This window comes from Canis aureus, chromosome 6, assembly GCF_053574225.1.
Source record: "Canis aureus isolate CA01 chromosome 6, VMU_Caureus_v.1.0, whole genome shotgun sequence".
NCBI lineage: Eukaryota > Metazoa > Chordata > Mammalia > Carnivora > Canidae > Canis > Canis aureus.
Window position 1 is genome coordinate 24,860,479 of NC_135616.1, and position 14,973 is coordinate 24,875,451.

A 14,973-nucleotide genomic window follows, 5' to 3' on the forward strand; every position below is an offset into this window, starting at 1 on the left:
TAGACAGTTTAAATTATGCCTGCTCCCCTGCCTCCAAATTCCACCCCTGTTCTGCTTCAGGGGTTGTGGGAAATGAAAACAAACCAGAAGGGTTCCACAACCCTACAGTCTAGGGAGAAAAACAAACAAGTAGAATAAGCTGTATATCTACCCTGGCAGGTGTATAGGAAGGCCCAATTACAGGGAATAGAAAGAAAAGAATTAGGGACAAATATTGTCCTTTGTATTTATTTCTAATTATATTCCTGATGTAGAAATACATGTGCATTACGGATAAAATGTTGTAGAGGCATTAAGGGAAGAAAGTACGAGGTACCTATTACCTCAGCTCCCCACTTTTTCCTCCCCATTGGCAGCCAAATCTACAAGTTTGGTGTGTTTTTTTTGTATATTGTCCTGTTTATTGAAATGGTAAGATGCAGAATTGCATTTTAAGTTGGAAAGCTAACTTTATTTTCTTTCTTTTTTCTTCGTTTTCCTTTTATAATTTGGGACATCATGATTCTTCCAATTCGTCTTTTTAGAAAGTAAGTAACTTTTGAAAGTTCAGAGGTTTTTTTTTGTTCTTGTTAAAATGTTAACACTTTATTATTTCATACATACATATACACATATACATATTTTTATTACAGAATTTTTAACTTTTAAATGCCAACTGAAGTAATTAACCCTTGCCTTAACTGTGAATGAAGTGTGTTTAATTCATTAAAAATATGAATTGCCTTATAGAAGGTGTTTATGCTAAGAATACACTTTTAACATTTATTTGCCTCATCTTTTATACACACAGTAAATCATTATACTATATATTCATACATAAATGTATTTAAATATGTATGCATATAAATATATTTTCCTTAATTTAAATATGTATGCATATATTTTCCTTAATATTTTCCATACTTTCTAGGTTTTTTGAATATGAAAATAATAAAAATAAAGAAGACTTTTATTACTGTTCAATAGAAGTACATTAAGACATTCATTTCTTCAGGAAAAGCAATCCAAATTTTCTAGACTGTATGAGGCTGTTAAGAATAATAGCAATAAGTAAATGGTATGAAAGATTAAAAAAAATAATTTTCCTATGTGTATTCTGCATTGATGAAACAGTTACCTTTTATTAAGCATTTACTTCTTTTGATTCTAATGTTTTATTGTTTTTAGATAAAATGGGCCATATAATTAGTTTTTTTTCTGTAAAGAAATGCAGGTGATATGCTTACAACTAAGTAACCAGCCAATGATTTGAATTGTAGAATTTGCATTTCATTGCAAAATATTTTCCAATTCTTCTAAAATGCAAATGTTGTTTAGTTTTGAAATAAAACAAATTTCATATGTTTGTTTTGGGAAAGATTTTGGAGAATTATAGTGATCATTGAGACTTGGAGATACACTGTCATGTGATTCTGAAGTACATATTTTTAAATATTTCCATAGTAAGTCTTGAGTTTATGGAATTAATAAACAGTGTAATTTAATAATATATTCATGCTCAACAGAGCTTATTATTTATATGAAACTGGGTGCTTATCACTTATACTTGCAGCATGCATAGCATTAAACTGCTACTTAATAGGCAATTTATCTTCTACAATTATCTTTCACTTACTGTACCTTAGAAAGAAAATGTAAATTATAGCAATGTTAAATTATATTTGTTCAACATTTTTTAGTGGCCTTTAAATCTGTATTATTCTTTCATATTCTAAATCTGTGTCAGGACTTCAGGAAAGAAGCAGGAAGTATGTGAGGTTCGATGTTAGGTGGACAATTGTTATATTTTTAAAAGTCTACATTCTTTCATTTTTATGTATTGGATTCTATTTTACTTGTAGTGTTCACATTTTCTTGCCAAGTCTCTACAGAAAGTCTGTGTTTCTGACAGTTTCACTAAATTAAAACTCCACAAATCTGGCATAATAATTTCCTAGCTTCAAATTGTCTGTGCTTTTATCTAGAGAGAAAATGACAAAAATAGGTATTTTGGAGTGCTCAGCATAACATGTACAGCATGATTTATCTGGAATTTGTTCATGGACAGAGATATTTCTAGGAGAGATGAATATATTTTACAGTATCAGGTATGCCTGGCCCACTTGAAATATGAGCAAAAAATCTTTTGTGAGGAAAAATAATGAAATGAGGTCTGTAAACTTGGAAAAGCTTCATGAGGAAAGATATTAAAGTAAACGCACACAATGCAATTAACATGTATACGTTAGTGTCATTACTACATTGTTTATATTAGGGCTCTTACTTCCTGTCAGATCCACTGGGATCATACTGACATGTTGGCACAGAGGAGCTGCTTCCTAAAATAACAGTGTTCTTATTATTATAATACTCATAAACCTTTATGACCATAATGGGTATATATGCTATGTATATATACACACACATACACACATATGTGTGTATGTCTGTGTAAGTATATGCTGTGGCAACTCAGCAAATTTGGCTTTTTCATTTTATTGGTGAGTTTTCATAGTAGGTAAGAAATTTCCTAATTTTTGTTTTTAGAAACTTCTAATTAAATAACATGAAATTATGTTTCTATCATAGAAATTCAAAGCTTAATATCCTAGAGGTACTCTTATCTGAGAATATTTTGGATTAAATACCTAGAACCCCTAAGGCACAATGTGGTGGAGTAAAGCCTCTAATCCATATTGGTTCAACCAAATACTGATGTTTTAGCATATTAGGAAGTAAAATATACATGGAAACATAAGTAATGAAAGTAATAATTATAGCTCCAAATTCCAGCTTGCAAAAATATTAGTTTGCAAACAAAACCCAAAAAAGGTTCTAAAGTCTACCCCAGAAAATACATACATATACATTTCAAAAACATCTTTCTAGGTATAATGAATACATTTCAATACTATTTGTTCATATGTGCTTTGATATTCTTAATCGTTAGTTTAATGCTGTTTGATTCCTTTTAAAAATCTATTTTCATAATTCAATCACTTGCATCTTTATTATAGAACATAAAGCTGGGAAGAATTCCCAAACACTTATTTTTTTATTGACAAATCTGAGAAAAGGATGTCATTGTAGAAGCTGTATCAGGTATAAACACAGATATAGATTTTTATTTGGCTGTGTGAGAAATGCAGTCCTGTGAGTAACTTAAACACTTGTAATTTCAAATCAGTTCTTCCCTGGTTTCTTATTATTCTTTTGTTGCTTTTCAACCTATAGGATGGAGCTGTCCTTGAACTTGGTTTATTTGATCATTCAAGTGCAACCATCAAGTTGTCTGTAATATTTAAAAACTGAGGCTTCATGGTATTATTTGTAAAGTAACAGCACATAAACATTTGGGCTTTGGTTTCTTTGAAATAGAGTGTTGGTTGCTTTATGAATAAAAGCATAATTTCAATTCAGGAGACTTTTTGCCTGGAGCCTATAAGACAGATGCATCTGATTAACTTTGGCAAAACTGGACTGGCCTGTTATTGTAATGTAGATGTTTTCGGGGTTGGGAGGATATTTTAAAAAGGCATGTGAGAAGGTCCTTTTTTTTTTTTTTTTTCTTTTCTTTTTTTTTTTTTTGAGAGAGAGAGAGACTGAGGGAACAGTTTTGCCACAGAAACTACATCTCAGATTGCTTCATTTTTGTACACTTTTATTTTCTAGTGGAACTTCTCCATTAGCCTGTCTGAATGCAATGCTTCACACTAACACTCGAATAGGGGATGGAACATTCTTCAAAATCCCTGGAAAGTCAGGCCTCTATGCTCTCAAAGTAAGTTGGATTGTTCTGCATATTATGTCTGTTATTACTGTGTATCATGCATTTTTTCAGACATTTGAAGGTAAACAAAATTAGATTTGGGTGAAGGGTAGAAAAATGACCCCTATGCCTTTTAAATGTTTTCAGATGTCTTAAAAATGATTTCATATTAAGAATAAACAATGACATTTTTCTTCAAGGAAAGCATATCTGTGGTTTCACTCTAACATATGGTAATGGAAAATAGTTGTGGCTTCCTTAAAATTCTTGATTCTTAAAAATTTACATGGAGGAGTGCCATGAATCATCAGCCAAGAGCTTTAGATGATCATGGTTGCAGTAAACTATTTGACTTTATGGCCTCAGTTGATATACAGGCTTCACACCTGTACACATTGTTGTCTTTTATAAAATAAATTTATCCAGTATTCCTGAAAAGTTGCTGATTTAAATTATTCAATTTTGAAACAGCAGTGTATCAAGGGAATTTTAAATAATGCATAATTGTTGTGTGAGAAGAATAGAGAAATGAAATAAAAAGCTTCAGATAATGGAGTCTTAATTATTTTAGTGTAATCCCGTTCCCTACTAGAATGGGAAATGCTATCTAAGATGCAAAATTCCAGAAGACAAAAGCTGATGATCTACAAATGGTTGCGTAACTTGGAACAAATAAATCAATGTATTATTTCTTATAAAGTTAAAAATAAGTCACTGCTCTAATAAATGATGGATTACATTTAAAGTTCATTCATTTCTTTTGAGAAGATGGTTTTTAATGTTAAAAGTTATACCTGGCGAAGAACCAGGGGTTCCTTCTCTGCTACTAAAAGTATGGGACCCTTCTTACTGTGTGTTTCAGAAAATAACAGGTTAATCAAAAAGACTTGTACTATTTCAGTTGCTTTTTGTAGCTACTTGGGTATTTAATTTACTGGTAAAATTCTGAGTTGTGAAGCCATTTTCTAATATAAAAGTGTAGAATTGGGGAAAAAAAGGAAACAATGAATATCAAAAGGAAACTTTGTTTTGTACAGATTTTAAGAGGTTTAAGAAAGTCATCTGTGGCAATGTGCTTTTCCCAGTTTTTTTTTTAATTCATATTTTTTAGAGATTTTACATTAAGAAAAAAATCTGTTGAAATTCCAAATCACAAGTAACAGTGGTAATACTTTAGGACTCTGAAAGTATTTTAAATATTTTCAGTTGTCAGTATATCTCCATAAATATCATTTTTTAAAAATAATACAGAAAGAGGAGTCATCATGCCCAGCTGACGGAACATTGGATTTAGGCTGTGAATCTGAACTGGATGGCGCAGAAATGGCAGAGGCCAATGCTAGTGGAGAAGGAGATGGAGGTACGTATGACAAAGGTCAAGATATAAACATTATTCTCTTCGAGTTATATAGAATTCCAGTAATTCCACTAATTGATCCCAACCATTAGAGATACAATTCCTTCTCTAAGTTTTTACCATCTGCATTGATTCATCATCAAATATTTGGATTCAAAAGGTTGGCACCAAAGAAAAGTATGCATTTCTTTGCTTTTTGTTTTATTTTATTTTAATTTTTGACACTGTGGACTTTTCTGGATAATATTCTCAAATGTTATCAGTATATTTCTCCTGTAAGGTGACAGTGTTACTGGAGGTATCTGGTGGTTGTATTCTATTGTGAGGCATTTTCTGCATTGTGTTTCTTTTTCCTGTGATCACAAGTAGTTTTATGTTTAGCTTTGTTCCTGGGTTTGTCCTTAGTAAATTAAACCTAGGACTAATATTCCTCACAATTGAACAAGAGCCAAATAAGTTATATTCTTGTGAAACACATTTGAAAAGTGACTGACTCTTCCAGAATTCTAAGGGGGTGTTTTCTGCCTCTGAATTCTGTCCATGTTAATTCATTTTTTATCTTTGTCAAGACATTTGCATTATGATCCCATTGGTGTATGTAATTTCCATACAGCAGTTTTAACAAATTTTCAGTCCACAGACACTGTTGTACTTTTTCCTACCCTACCCACTGGTCCCACAAAGTGGACCCAGATCATGATTTGGGAGGAAGACTGTGTCATTAAAGCCTCTGTTGGTGGACTCATAGAAATCAGTAAATTATCTTTAAACAAACAAACTTTAAAGGATCCTTGAGAAATATCATATTTCAGTAATAGCCCAAAGCCATTCGTTTTATTAACAGCTACAGGAGTCTCTTTGTATTCAGACTGGACACTCCTGCCCTTTAAGCTGGTATGCTCTCTGATAGCCCCCATGAGACTGATTTTACTTCGGTGCCTATCTAATCTGCAATAGACATTGTGAATTAAGGTAAGAAACACAGATTCTTTGTAAAAGGGCTGAAGTTGGCTCTGTAGGCTTTTTTTTTTTTTTAGACCAATTTTCACTGTATTTGATGTTCCTATTCTTTTTTTTAATAATAAATTTATTTTTTATTGGCGTTCAATTTACCAACATACAGAATAACACCCAGTGCTCATCCCGTCAAGTGCCTCCCTCAGTGCCCGTCACCCAGTCACCCCCACCCCCTGCCCTCCTCCCCTTCCACCACCCCTAGTTCGTTTCCCAGAGTTAGGAGTCTTTATGTTCTGTCTCCCTTTCTGATATTTCCTACCCATTTATATTCCTACCCATATATATTTCCTCCCTTTCCTTCTATTCCCTTTCACTATTATTTATATTCCCCAAATGAATGAGAACATATAATGATGTCCCTATTCTTATACCTTTTAAAAACTCAGCTCAACCCCACACTTGTGGTAGTACTGTGAACTTCGACAGGTCCTTGCGGTTACAGAGGGAACAAGGCAGAGGTGCATAGCAATTTCTGCCTTTCTGGAAGTGCTGGTAAAATGGGGGCAAACTATTCCTCTTCAGGAGGATGAAGGGGAATCGCATTGGGTCATTCTCCTTGTTGTACTGCCTGCTTTAGCATACAAATATGCTCTCTCTCAACCTATATATTGAGTTTCTACAATGTGCTATGTACCATTTTCAACACTGCAGTTACAGCAGTAAAAAATAAGACCAAAAAGAGACTTCTCATGGATCTTAGGTTGGTAGAGAGAGAATAAGCAAAATAAATGTGTAAAATGTGTAGCTTATTCATTGCCAGAAAGTGAGTGAGATTAGGGTGAGAGAGAAGAGTACATTTGAGAAAAGATCTGAAGACAGGGAGAAGGTATTTAAGGGGAAAGAGTTCTAGATGAAGAAGCAGCAATTACAAGGGCCTTAAAACAGAAGAGTGCCTGGAATGTGTCAGAAACATCAAGATGCCAGTGTGGTTGGAGGCCAGAGTGAGCAAAGGAGAGGATGATAAGATATGAAGTTAGGAAGTTATGGGGCTGGATGCTATCATGCCTTAATTAATTTTGTCTTTTGCTTTTAGTGAGATGTTCAACTCTTGTAGGGTTTTGAGCTAGAGAGACAGTGATCTCACTTAGATTTAGCAAGAGCTAAAGTATAGCAGGAGCACTAATTACAAAAATACATACATACACACACATATATATGAAGGAGGATATATATATATATACATATGTGTATATATGTGTGTATATATATATATACACATATAGACAAAAAGGACAAAAACAGAGGCCATTCAGAAAGCTATTGCCACAGATAAGAGGTGATGGTGGTTTGAATAAAAGTAGCAGTGGATATACTGAAAAGTGATTGGATTCTGGATATATATGAATAGGAGCTGCTAAAATTACTATGGTTATGAAATTAAAAAAGGAATTGGAGATAACCCCAAAATATCAGTGTTAGCATATAGAAAAGTTAGCACTGTCTTTAATTTAGATGGAAAATCCACAAGGAATTAGTTTGAGGGGCAGGGAGTTGTTGATCAGGAGCTCAGTTTTGGACATATTAAGTATGACATTCATTTTCAACACCCTGGTGGATGTGTTAAATAATTGGACTTATGTGTCTTGAATTCATGGGAAAGACCTTGCTGGAAATACACATTTGGAAGTGGTCAGTCTATAAACAATATTTAAACACAAGAAACTGGATGAGATCACCAAAGAACTGAAGGGAAATTGAAAAGAGAAGATGCCCAAAGGCTGAGATCAGGGTTATTTGACTTTTTTTTGTTTAAGGTTTATTTATTCATGAGAAACAGAGAGAGAAGAGAGAGAGAGAGAGAGAGAGAGAGAGAGAGAGAGGCAGAGACACAGGCAGAGGGAGAGGCAGGCTCCATGCAGGGAGCCTGATGTGGGACTCGATCCCAGGACTCCAGGATCACGCCCTGGGCTCAAGGCAGGCGCTAAATCACTGAGGCACCCAGGGATCCCCTGGTATTTAACTTTTAAGAGCTTGGGGGAAGTGATGGGAAATAATTACAGAAAAATGAAACTGAGGATAAATGGTTAGGAGAACATGTTCTCTGTCCTGGTAAACAAGTGAAGAAAGTATTTCTGGGAAGGAAGCACCTCAGATGTGTTAAATGCTTTGGATATTTCAACTTATAGTGAAGACTGAGAATAACCATTGGATTTAGCTTTGTGATATTGTTGATGAACTGGGCAATGACAATTTCTATCCAGTGGCGGGACCACAAGCCTGAATGAAGTAGATTCATGAGAATGGGAGAACAAAATGGAGACCCCAAAAGTAGCTGATACTTTCAAGGATTTTTGAGGTAAAGGGAAGAAAAATGGGAAAATGGCTAGAAGGGAAAGTGTAACCAAAAGAAAGTTATTTTTTAATATGAGAGATAAATATTAGAATAATTCTATACTGATGAGGAAAATCCAGTTGAGAAGGAGAATTTGATAATGATGAAGTTCTTCTGTGGCCATGTGCTTGATTAGATGAGAGGAAAGGGATCTATTAAATGGATGCAGAGACTGGCCTTATTAGGAGTATAGACAGGTGCTCTAAGAAAGTAGAGAGGATAAGTCAGGGTATTTGGATAGAAATGAAGGGAGGTGAGAACACCTGGGAGAGGCTTATGGAAATATGCTTATTGCTTTATTTTTCTCCGAGAAATAGGAAATAATTTCATCAGTGCAGCATGAGGACCAGGGAGGTAGTTTTTCAGATTTAGAGAGAATATATAAAATGTTTGTCTAGAGTCAGGCAGGATCAAGGATCCTTTTAAGGTTGTTAATTCTGAATTTAGTATGAGACCAATCAACAAGGTGGTACTTTTTCTCCAGTCATGTTCACGACCTCTGTTACAAGTGCAGAGTAGGTACAGAGTTGGATTTGGCCAGTGTTGGGATTTTGCCAGGTGTGAATGAAGAAGTAAGAGAGGGACAGAGGAGTTAAGGGTGCATGAAATGGAATAGTCAAGATCAGGTTCCATGGTATTTAAGGTGGTTGCAGATATGAGTAAGGGACACAATCCTGTGAGGGATGGTGCAGAGGGGGAGGTCTTACTGGGGTGGAAGGATTGCTTGATTTGGTGTTCTAGAGAAAATGAGTTGAAGGATGAAGGATATGTGATGTGAGAGTGGAATACACAAAATTGAGGTCAGGGTGATATTATGGAATATATGTCAGAGATGAGAGGAAAGAAAGGAGGAGCCTAGGTTTAAGGCTGTCAGGAATGGTTATGCGTTGTGCATCCTCTTCAGAGTGGCCCGAATGAAGAGACCATCCAAGGCAGCTGAAACACAGTAACCCTCTGTTTGCCCAGCCTAGTGTTTTGGGATGAAATTGGGTCTCCTTGATGGAAACATTGCTTTTTTAAATTTGCACAAAGATGCAAAGGCTGGTCGTGGCTCAAGTATAAAATACCAGAGAATTATCTGTGTGGATATTGAAACCGACAATTGTGTTAGAACTAGCATCAAAAGAGCATGACCTTTAGGAGCTAAAGCCTTCAAAACATGAAGGGGAGTAATGCAGGAGTTAGTAGGTAAGTGCAGGAAGGAGCATAGTTGCTGCTATGGTTTGATGGAATGAGATAGGCTGGAGGCAACTAAGGAGCAGCAGGGGAAAATAGAGGTCATCTCTCCCATTTCCAGGCTCAGTAGCACAAAGGGTGTGGAAAAGAAAGGGTCTTCTATCTGAAGGGTCCGAGGGGAAGTAGTGTTCATTGGAGAGAGCCAGGTTTTTGTAGATCAAGATGTGAAGGGAGTTTGCAGAGAAAAGATGGAGGCTAATAGGAGATCTTGCTAATTGGCTAACCCCGAATTTCAGAGAAACAGTGGGAGGGTTTTAGTGGCTAGAAAGGGGTGGAGGACCAGGTGGTGGGAGCACTTTGCCAACAGCTAAAACAAAGTAGGGAAAGCAACCTCCCCTAATTTGAAATGTGAAGAGGAACTTCACAAAGTAATGTATTACCAGCACCCCTCCAAGCTAATGTGACCAAGTCACATTTCCTGGTCTCTCCTTTGAAGTTGCATTAGAGAAATTGCTTTGGGGAATCACTGAACAGATAGTAAATAGCTTGTTTCCTTGAGTATTTCTTGACTCACCCACTTTTGCATCTTCTGGCAAACCACAATTGCTTCTTTTAGGACAAGTGTATTTCCTATCCACGTTCCACATAAGTACCATATACTTCTTGTATAGCCCATCAACCTTGCCAAACTTATATATTGAAAAGGACTGCTTCCACTGCCCAGTCTTTGTAAGCTGTTTGCTTGTATATGGTTTAATCCTCATAATATTCCTGTGAGATACAGACTCTTTCTAGGCTCTGTTTTTTGTTTTTTTGTTTTTTTTTTAAAGGTTCATTTATTTATTTATGATAGAGAGGCAGAGACACAGGCAGAGAGAGAAGCAGGGCCTATGCCGGGAGCCCGATGCGGGACTCGATCCCAGGACTCCAGGATTGTGCCCTGGGCCAAAGGCAGGCGCCAAACAGCCGAGCCACCCAGGGATCCCTCAGGGTTTTTTTTAAAAATCTATTTTAATTAATTTTTTTTTTTTTTGCCTTTGAGAAAATAAAATTAGATAAATATCTCATCTAAGTGGCAAGCCCAGGTAGGTGTACATGACATCAAAAGCCACGCTCTAACCACTGGGATACTTCCTTGGAATCACAGGGCACTCTTTTAGCCAGGAGTCATTGATACAATTTGCTTTCCCAACATTTGTGCAAATCTATTCTGATTATAGACTTGAGAATTTGACAAAGAGGAACCCCTGGCTTATCCAGATTAAGGAGTGGAATACCACATGATTTCTTGCAAATTGATAATAAAGTCCATGAAACTGAACCAGTTCAGGTGATTTCCTTGCCATTCTGTTTCTAATACATACTTGAACCAGAAGTTAGAATGGATAGAATTTCTGCACTTCTAACAGCTGTACAAATATACTTTGAAAATATAATCAGAGAGAGAGAAGGTGGGGGATGTGTGGGGATGTGTGGACCTGGGAGCCAGGGTGGGGGAGGGGGGGAAAGGAAAGAAAAGAGGAGGGTCCCACCATCTGTTTTTTTCCTTCTCCTCTCCCATTCCTCCTTTGGGATGAAAGAGTGGGAAGTGCGGAGGTGAATAATAACTGCCACTTGGTAACATAACCTTGTGGCAATCCAGAAAATAAGCCTCTGCTACCATAGAGTTATTTCAAATTAATAAGGATCAACTGAGATTCGCTGTACCATTAAAGAGGGTAAGCAAAGAAATATTTTTTAAAGCACTTTATAGAACTGGTAATACAAAATCTTAGCAGCTTGATTCCAGTCAGTAATATTTGAATCTTCAGGTTTGAGGTAATAACAATAATGCTTCAGTCCGCTTCTTGCAATCAATTGGCCAGAGAAACGTTCTTATTAAATGGGTGATCTTTGGCCAAGAAATTTTATTTTAAAGTTTTGTTGAAAATTTTTACAATGCGGGAAAGTGGTATATTTATTGATTATAGGATTTACAAGACACAGAACTACAGTTATGTGTATGTTCCTTTGACTCCTACCAGTCTCTCAAGTTAATAAGAATTAGGCATATAGACTCAAGAAAATAAACTCTTCAGATTTTACAGGCTTTAGCTCTAGAGATTGAAGAGTGATTTAGGTGAATCACTTGATATATCTTTGTTGACATCCCATGACCATTTATGCCAATATAAGTGTAGATCTATGTCACCCAAAGAAAATATTTTGGATTTTATGGGGTATTTTAGTCAGAGATATATGGGTATATTTGTGTCTGAGTTGTTTTCTGAGCATAATACATTGGTATATCATGAGTTTTCTCACACATATTAAGTTGACTTACAGTGCATTCCTGGCTGCAGAACCCATACATATTTTATATGAAATGAGAGCATCACTACATAGTCTTCACCCTCTTCACCTTCTATTTATAAATTGTTATTAACAAGAAAAAATGAGTTTCTCTTTTCATGGCCCTGATTTATATTACATGTTTAAAATCAAAAGCAACCATCCTATTTTTTAAAATGAAGAAACTGGAGAATGTACAATTTTCATCCACAGAGATCAAAAAAGGTTCTGCTTGTTATTAACCCTAATGGCTTTCAGGGAGGAAGCAGTATTCTAGCGGGGGAATTAGTATTTTAAAAGTCTCTATTTAGGGGGAAAAATTATAGAGAACATATATCCTATGTTTTAGTCCTTAGATCCCAGGGTAAATAATGATTCCAACATTTGAAGAATTTTATATGGTCCTTTTTCATTATTCTTTACGGCCAGCTTTATAAGTGGGTTTCTGATTGTATGATTCTTGGCAGAGTTGTGTTAACTTAATGAAACATTATTCAGCTCACTCTTTGTTTTCATTGGCTCAGAGGCCACAGTTTAAGGGGTCTTTTTTCAGAAGTGAAAAGTGCTTTAAGATGGCCTGAAGTGTGTGGCTAGGATCTCTGTTGAGACATCAATTACATACAGATGAGGAGCGTCCTGGAGGCCCTGAGAAGTGTACTAGTGAAGGTTTAGATGCCCTCAGGGAGTAGTCACACAGACAGTTTATCAGTGACAATTTTATATAGGGGAGCAGGGAAAAGAAAATGGGGCTGTGGAGCTGTGAAGACAGTGTTTTGAGTAATTTTGAAGGATATTGCTAACCTACTTCGTGTCTCTTTCCTCATGGTGAGATTGGTCTTGTTTGGCTGGAGGTTTTTCAGTAGCTAGTCCGGGGTTGCTCCAGCATGATTTCACATAGGATGGCACCCTCAATTTTTACCTGACAACCATTCCTCAGAATCCTGCAGATGACGGTTGGGAATTCTTTCATTGACTGGGTCCCCTGATTTTCTTAGGTTAATCGACTTAGTCTTTTCTTTAACGTTTCATTTTCCCTAACAGCTTGGTTAGCTCACGGAGACACCTGTTCTACATTGGTGGCCCCGAGGAACTTAAGTATGTGAAAATTATATTGTTTTAGTTACAAATGGAAGAAAATACGGAGGAAAGAGAATACTCTTCACAGTCAGAAAAGACCATTGGCAGGATATCAGACCTCCTCTGCCCACTCCTTTCTTATTCTCCCTTCTTTGATCCCAGCCCACAGCATTCATGAGAAATATGAGGGACTTCAAGTTGATGCAGGCTGGACCTCAAGCCAGCATTTAACTTAAGCCAGTCGATTCAGTTAGATATTATTCTAATAGTAAATGTCCAGAGGGATAGGAATCTCAGGCTCCTTTATATTTGCCTCTGTGTTTTGATAACCTTTATAGTCAAGAATTTTTTCCTTATGCTGAAATCTTTTTGTGCTTTTAATTAAACTAATTTTCTCCCCCCTCTTGTCTGATGATGAAGAACAGCTGGGCATCATCTCGATACCACCCCCTTCATCTTAACTTCTCCAAGTGACTTACCCCAGCTTTTTGAAACATTTTTGGTTTACTCTTTTCTTCTACCCATTAGGGACCTCTTTTTCTTGCATACTTGCCCTTGAACTATGAACTTTGATCTTGTAAAATGGGTTGGTCAGTTTTAATAGCTTAGAGTCATGGAGGAGAAGAAAGTTTTCTAAGCTCAGATAAAGTGACCCATTTAAATGTACTTTTCCCTTCTCTTGTGCTATGAGAGAAATATTTTATAATATAGAGATAGAGATTGTATAGAGAGTATGATCTCATAATAAAAGCAAACTCCCTCTCAAATAAAACCAGAATTAAAGGTATTCCCTCAGTTACTCATCTTAACTAGCCAGATTTCTGTTTGATTTATTAGTTTACAATTAGTATATAAGAACAAAGCACCTATTCTTTAAAAAGTAAAATACTTTCTTTCATTAATGTCAGATAATCCATTCTCTCTTTACTCGACAGTGTAGAGCCATTTCTCAAACAGTTAACCACCTCAGTACTTTATTTAGTTCCCTTTTATTGTATACTAGAGTTCTATTTTATGTGTCAAAGTATAAAGCACTCAGTAGTGATGCCCATTGGTGAAGAAAACACTTACCCTTGACCTGTACCAACCTTTTAATGATATTCTTTCTACCTGCTTTTTGCTAGTTTTCATTTTCCAAGTGGATTGCTGTATTTCTGGGTAGATGTTTCGGGAACCTAATGCAGTGTAGAAGATCACAGGTGTTGTGCAGTATAAAAGAAATAGCTTCTACTGTTTTGCCCCCACACAGTTTATTGTGTTACTACTCTACATAATTTTGAGAGAGGAATCTGCAGGAAGGGGTTAGGTGGTGAAAGGCTAGTACTTATAGGATATGCTTTTTCTATTAACTATTCTTATTTCTGGTTTGAGTTTCTCTTTTCTGAGTTGAGAGGGATATTTTGTTGGATATCCAGAGATATTAGTATAACTGAATGGCTCTGGTGATAAATTGAGTACCTGTAGGAGAGATTCCTATAGAGGTACCTTTAGTGTGCACATGTTCTTCCTCGTTGCCTGGGGAGTTTCAGTGTCCTGTCCGCAGCAAACCGAGGTGTCTGTGAATCATCTGTGGACATTGCAATGAAATTGCAGTCTGTCCAGTTCCATGATACCTGATGAGCATCACTGGTAGCCTATGATATCAGCCTGATTACATCTTGTTAGGAGGATGTTCTTATTGATAGATGTTGCTGGTATAATTATCATCTGATTAACCATTCCTCTTGTTTTATTTTGTTCCCTTTTCTGCAAACCTCTTCTGACTAGGAAGAGGGCCTTCTTGGGCAAATGAAGCAGGATATAAAATACATTAAAAACTTCAGTTATATTAGCTGTATTTTATTCATAGATGATACTCTAAATAATATCGAGTATCAGTACTTAACAATATTTAGACAATTTGTCCCTTGAAAGTTTCTTAGAGGAAAAGAGCTT

General features: G+C 36.0%; 1 protein-coding gene across 8 annotated transcripts in view; it reads left to right on the top strand.

Moving 5' to 3' along the window:
- Window positions 1-14,973, top strand: part of ASXL3 (ASXL transcriptional regulator 3) — a 182,091-nt gene that overhangs the window by 62,787 nt on the left and 104,331 nt on the right. For 7 of the 8 annotated variants that reach the window (XM_077900395.1, XM_077900397.1, XM_077900396.1 and 4 more), the window contains 2 exons: window positions 3,652-3,760; window positions 5,000-5,108. In XM_077900395.1, the coding sequence (XP_077756521.1) occupies window positions 3,652-3,760; window positions 5,000-5,108 (218 nt within the window). Of the gene's footprint in view, window positions 1-1,970; window positions 2,088-3,651; window positions 3,761-4,999; window positions 5,109-14,973 lie in introns of those variants that run through there. The other variant, XM_077900399.1, reaches the window with a different exon arrangement.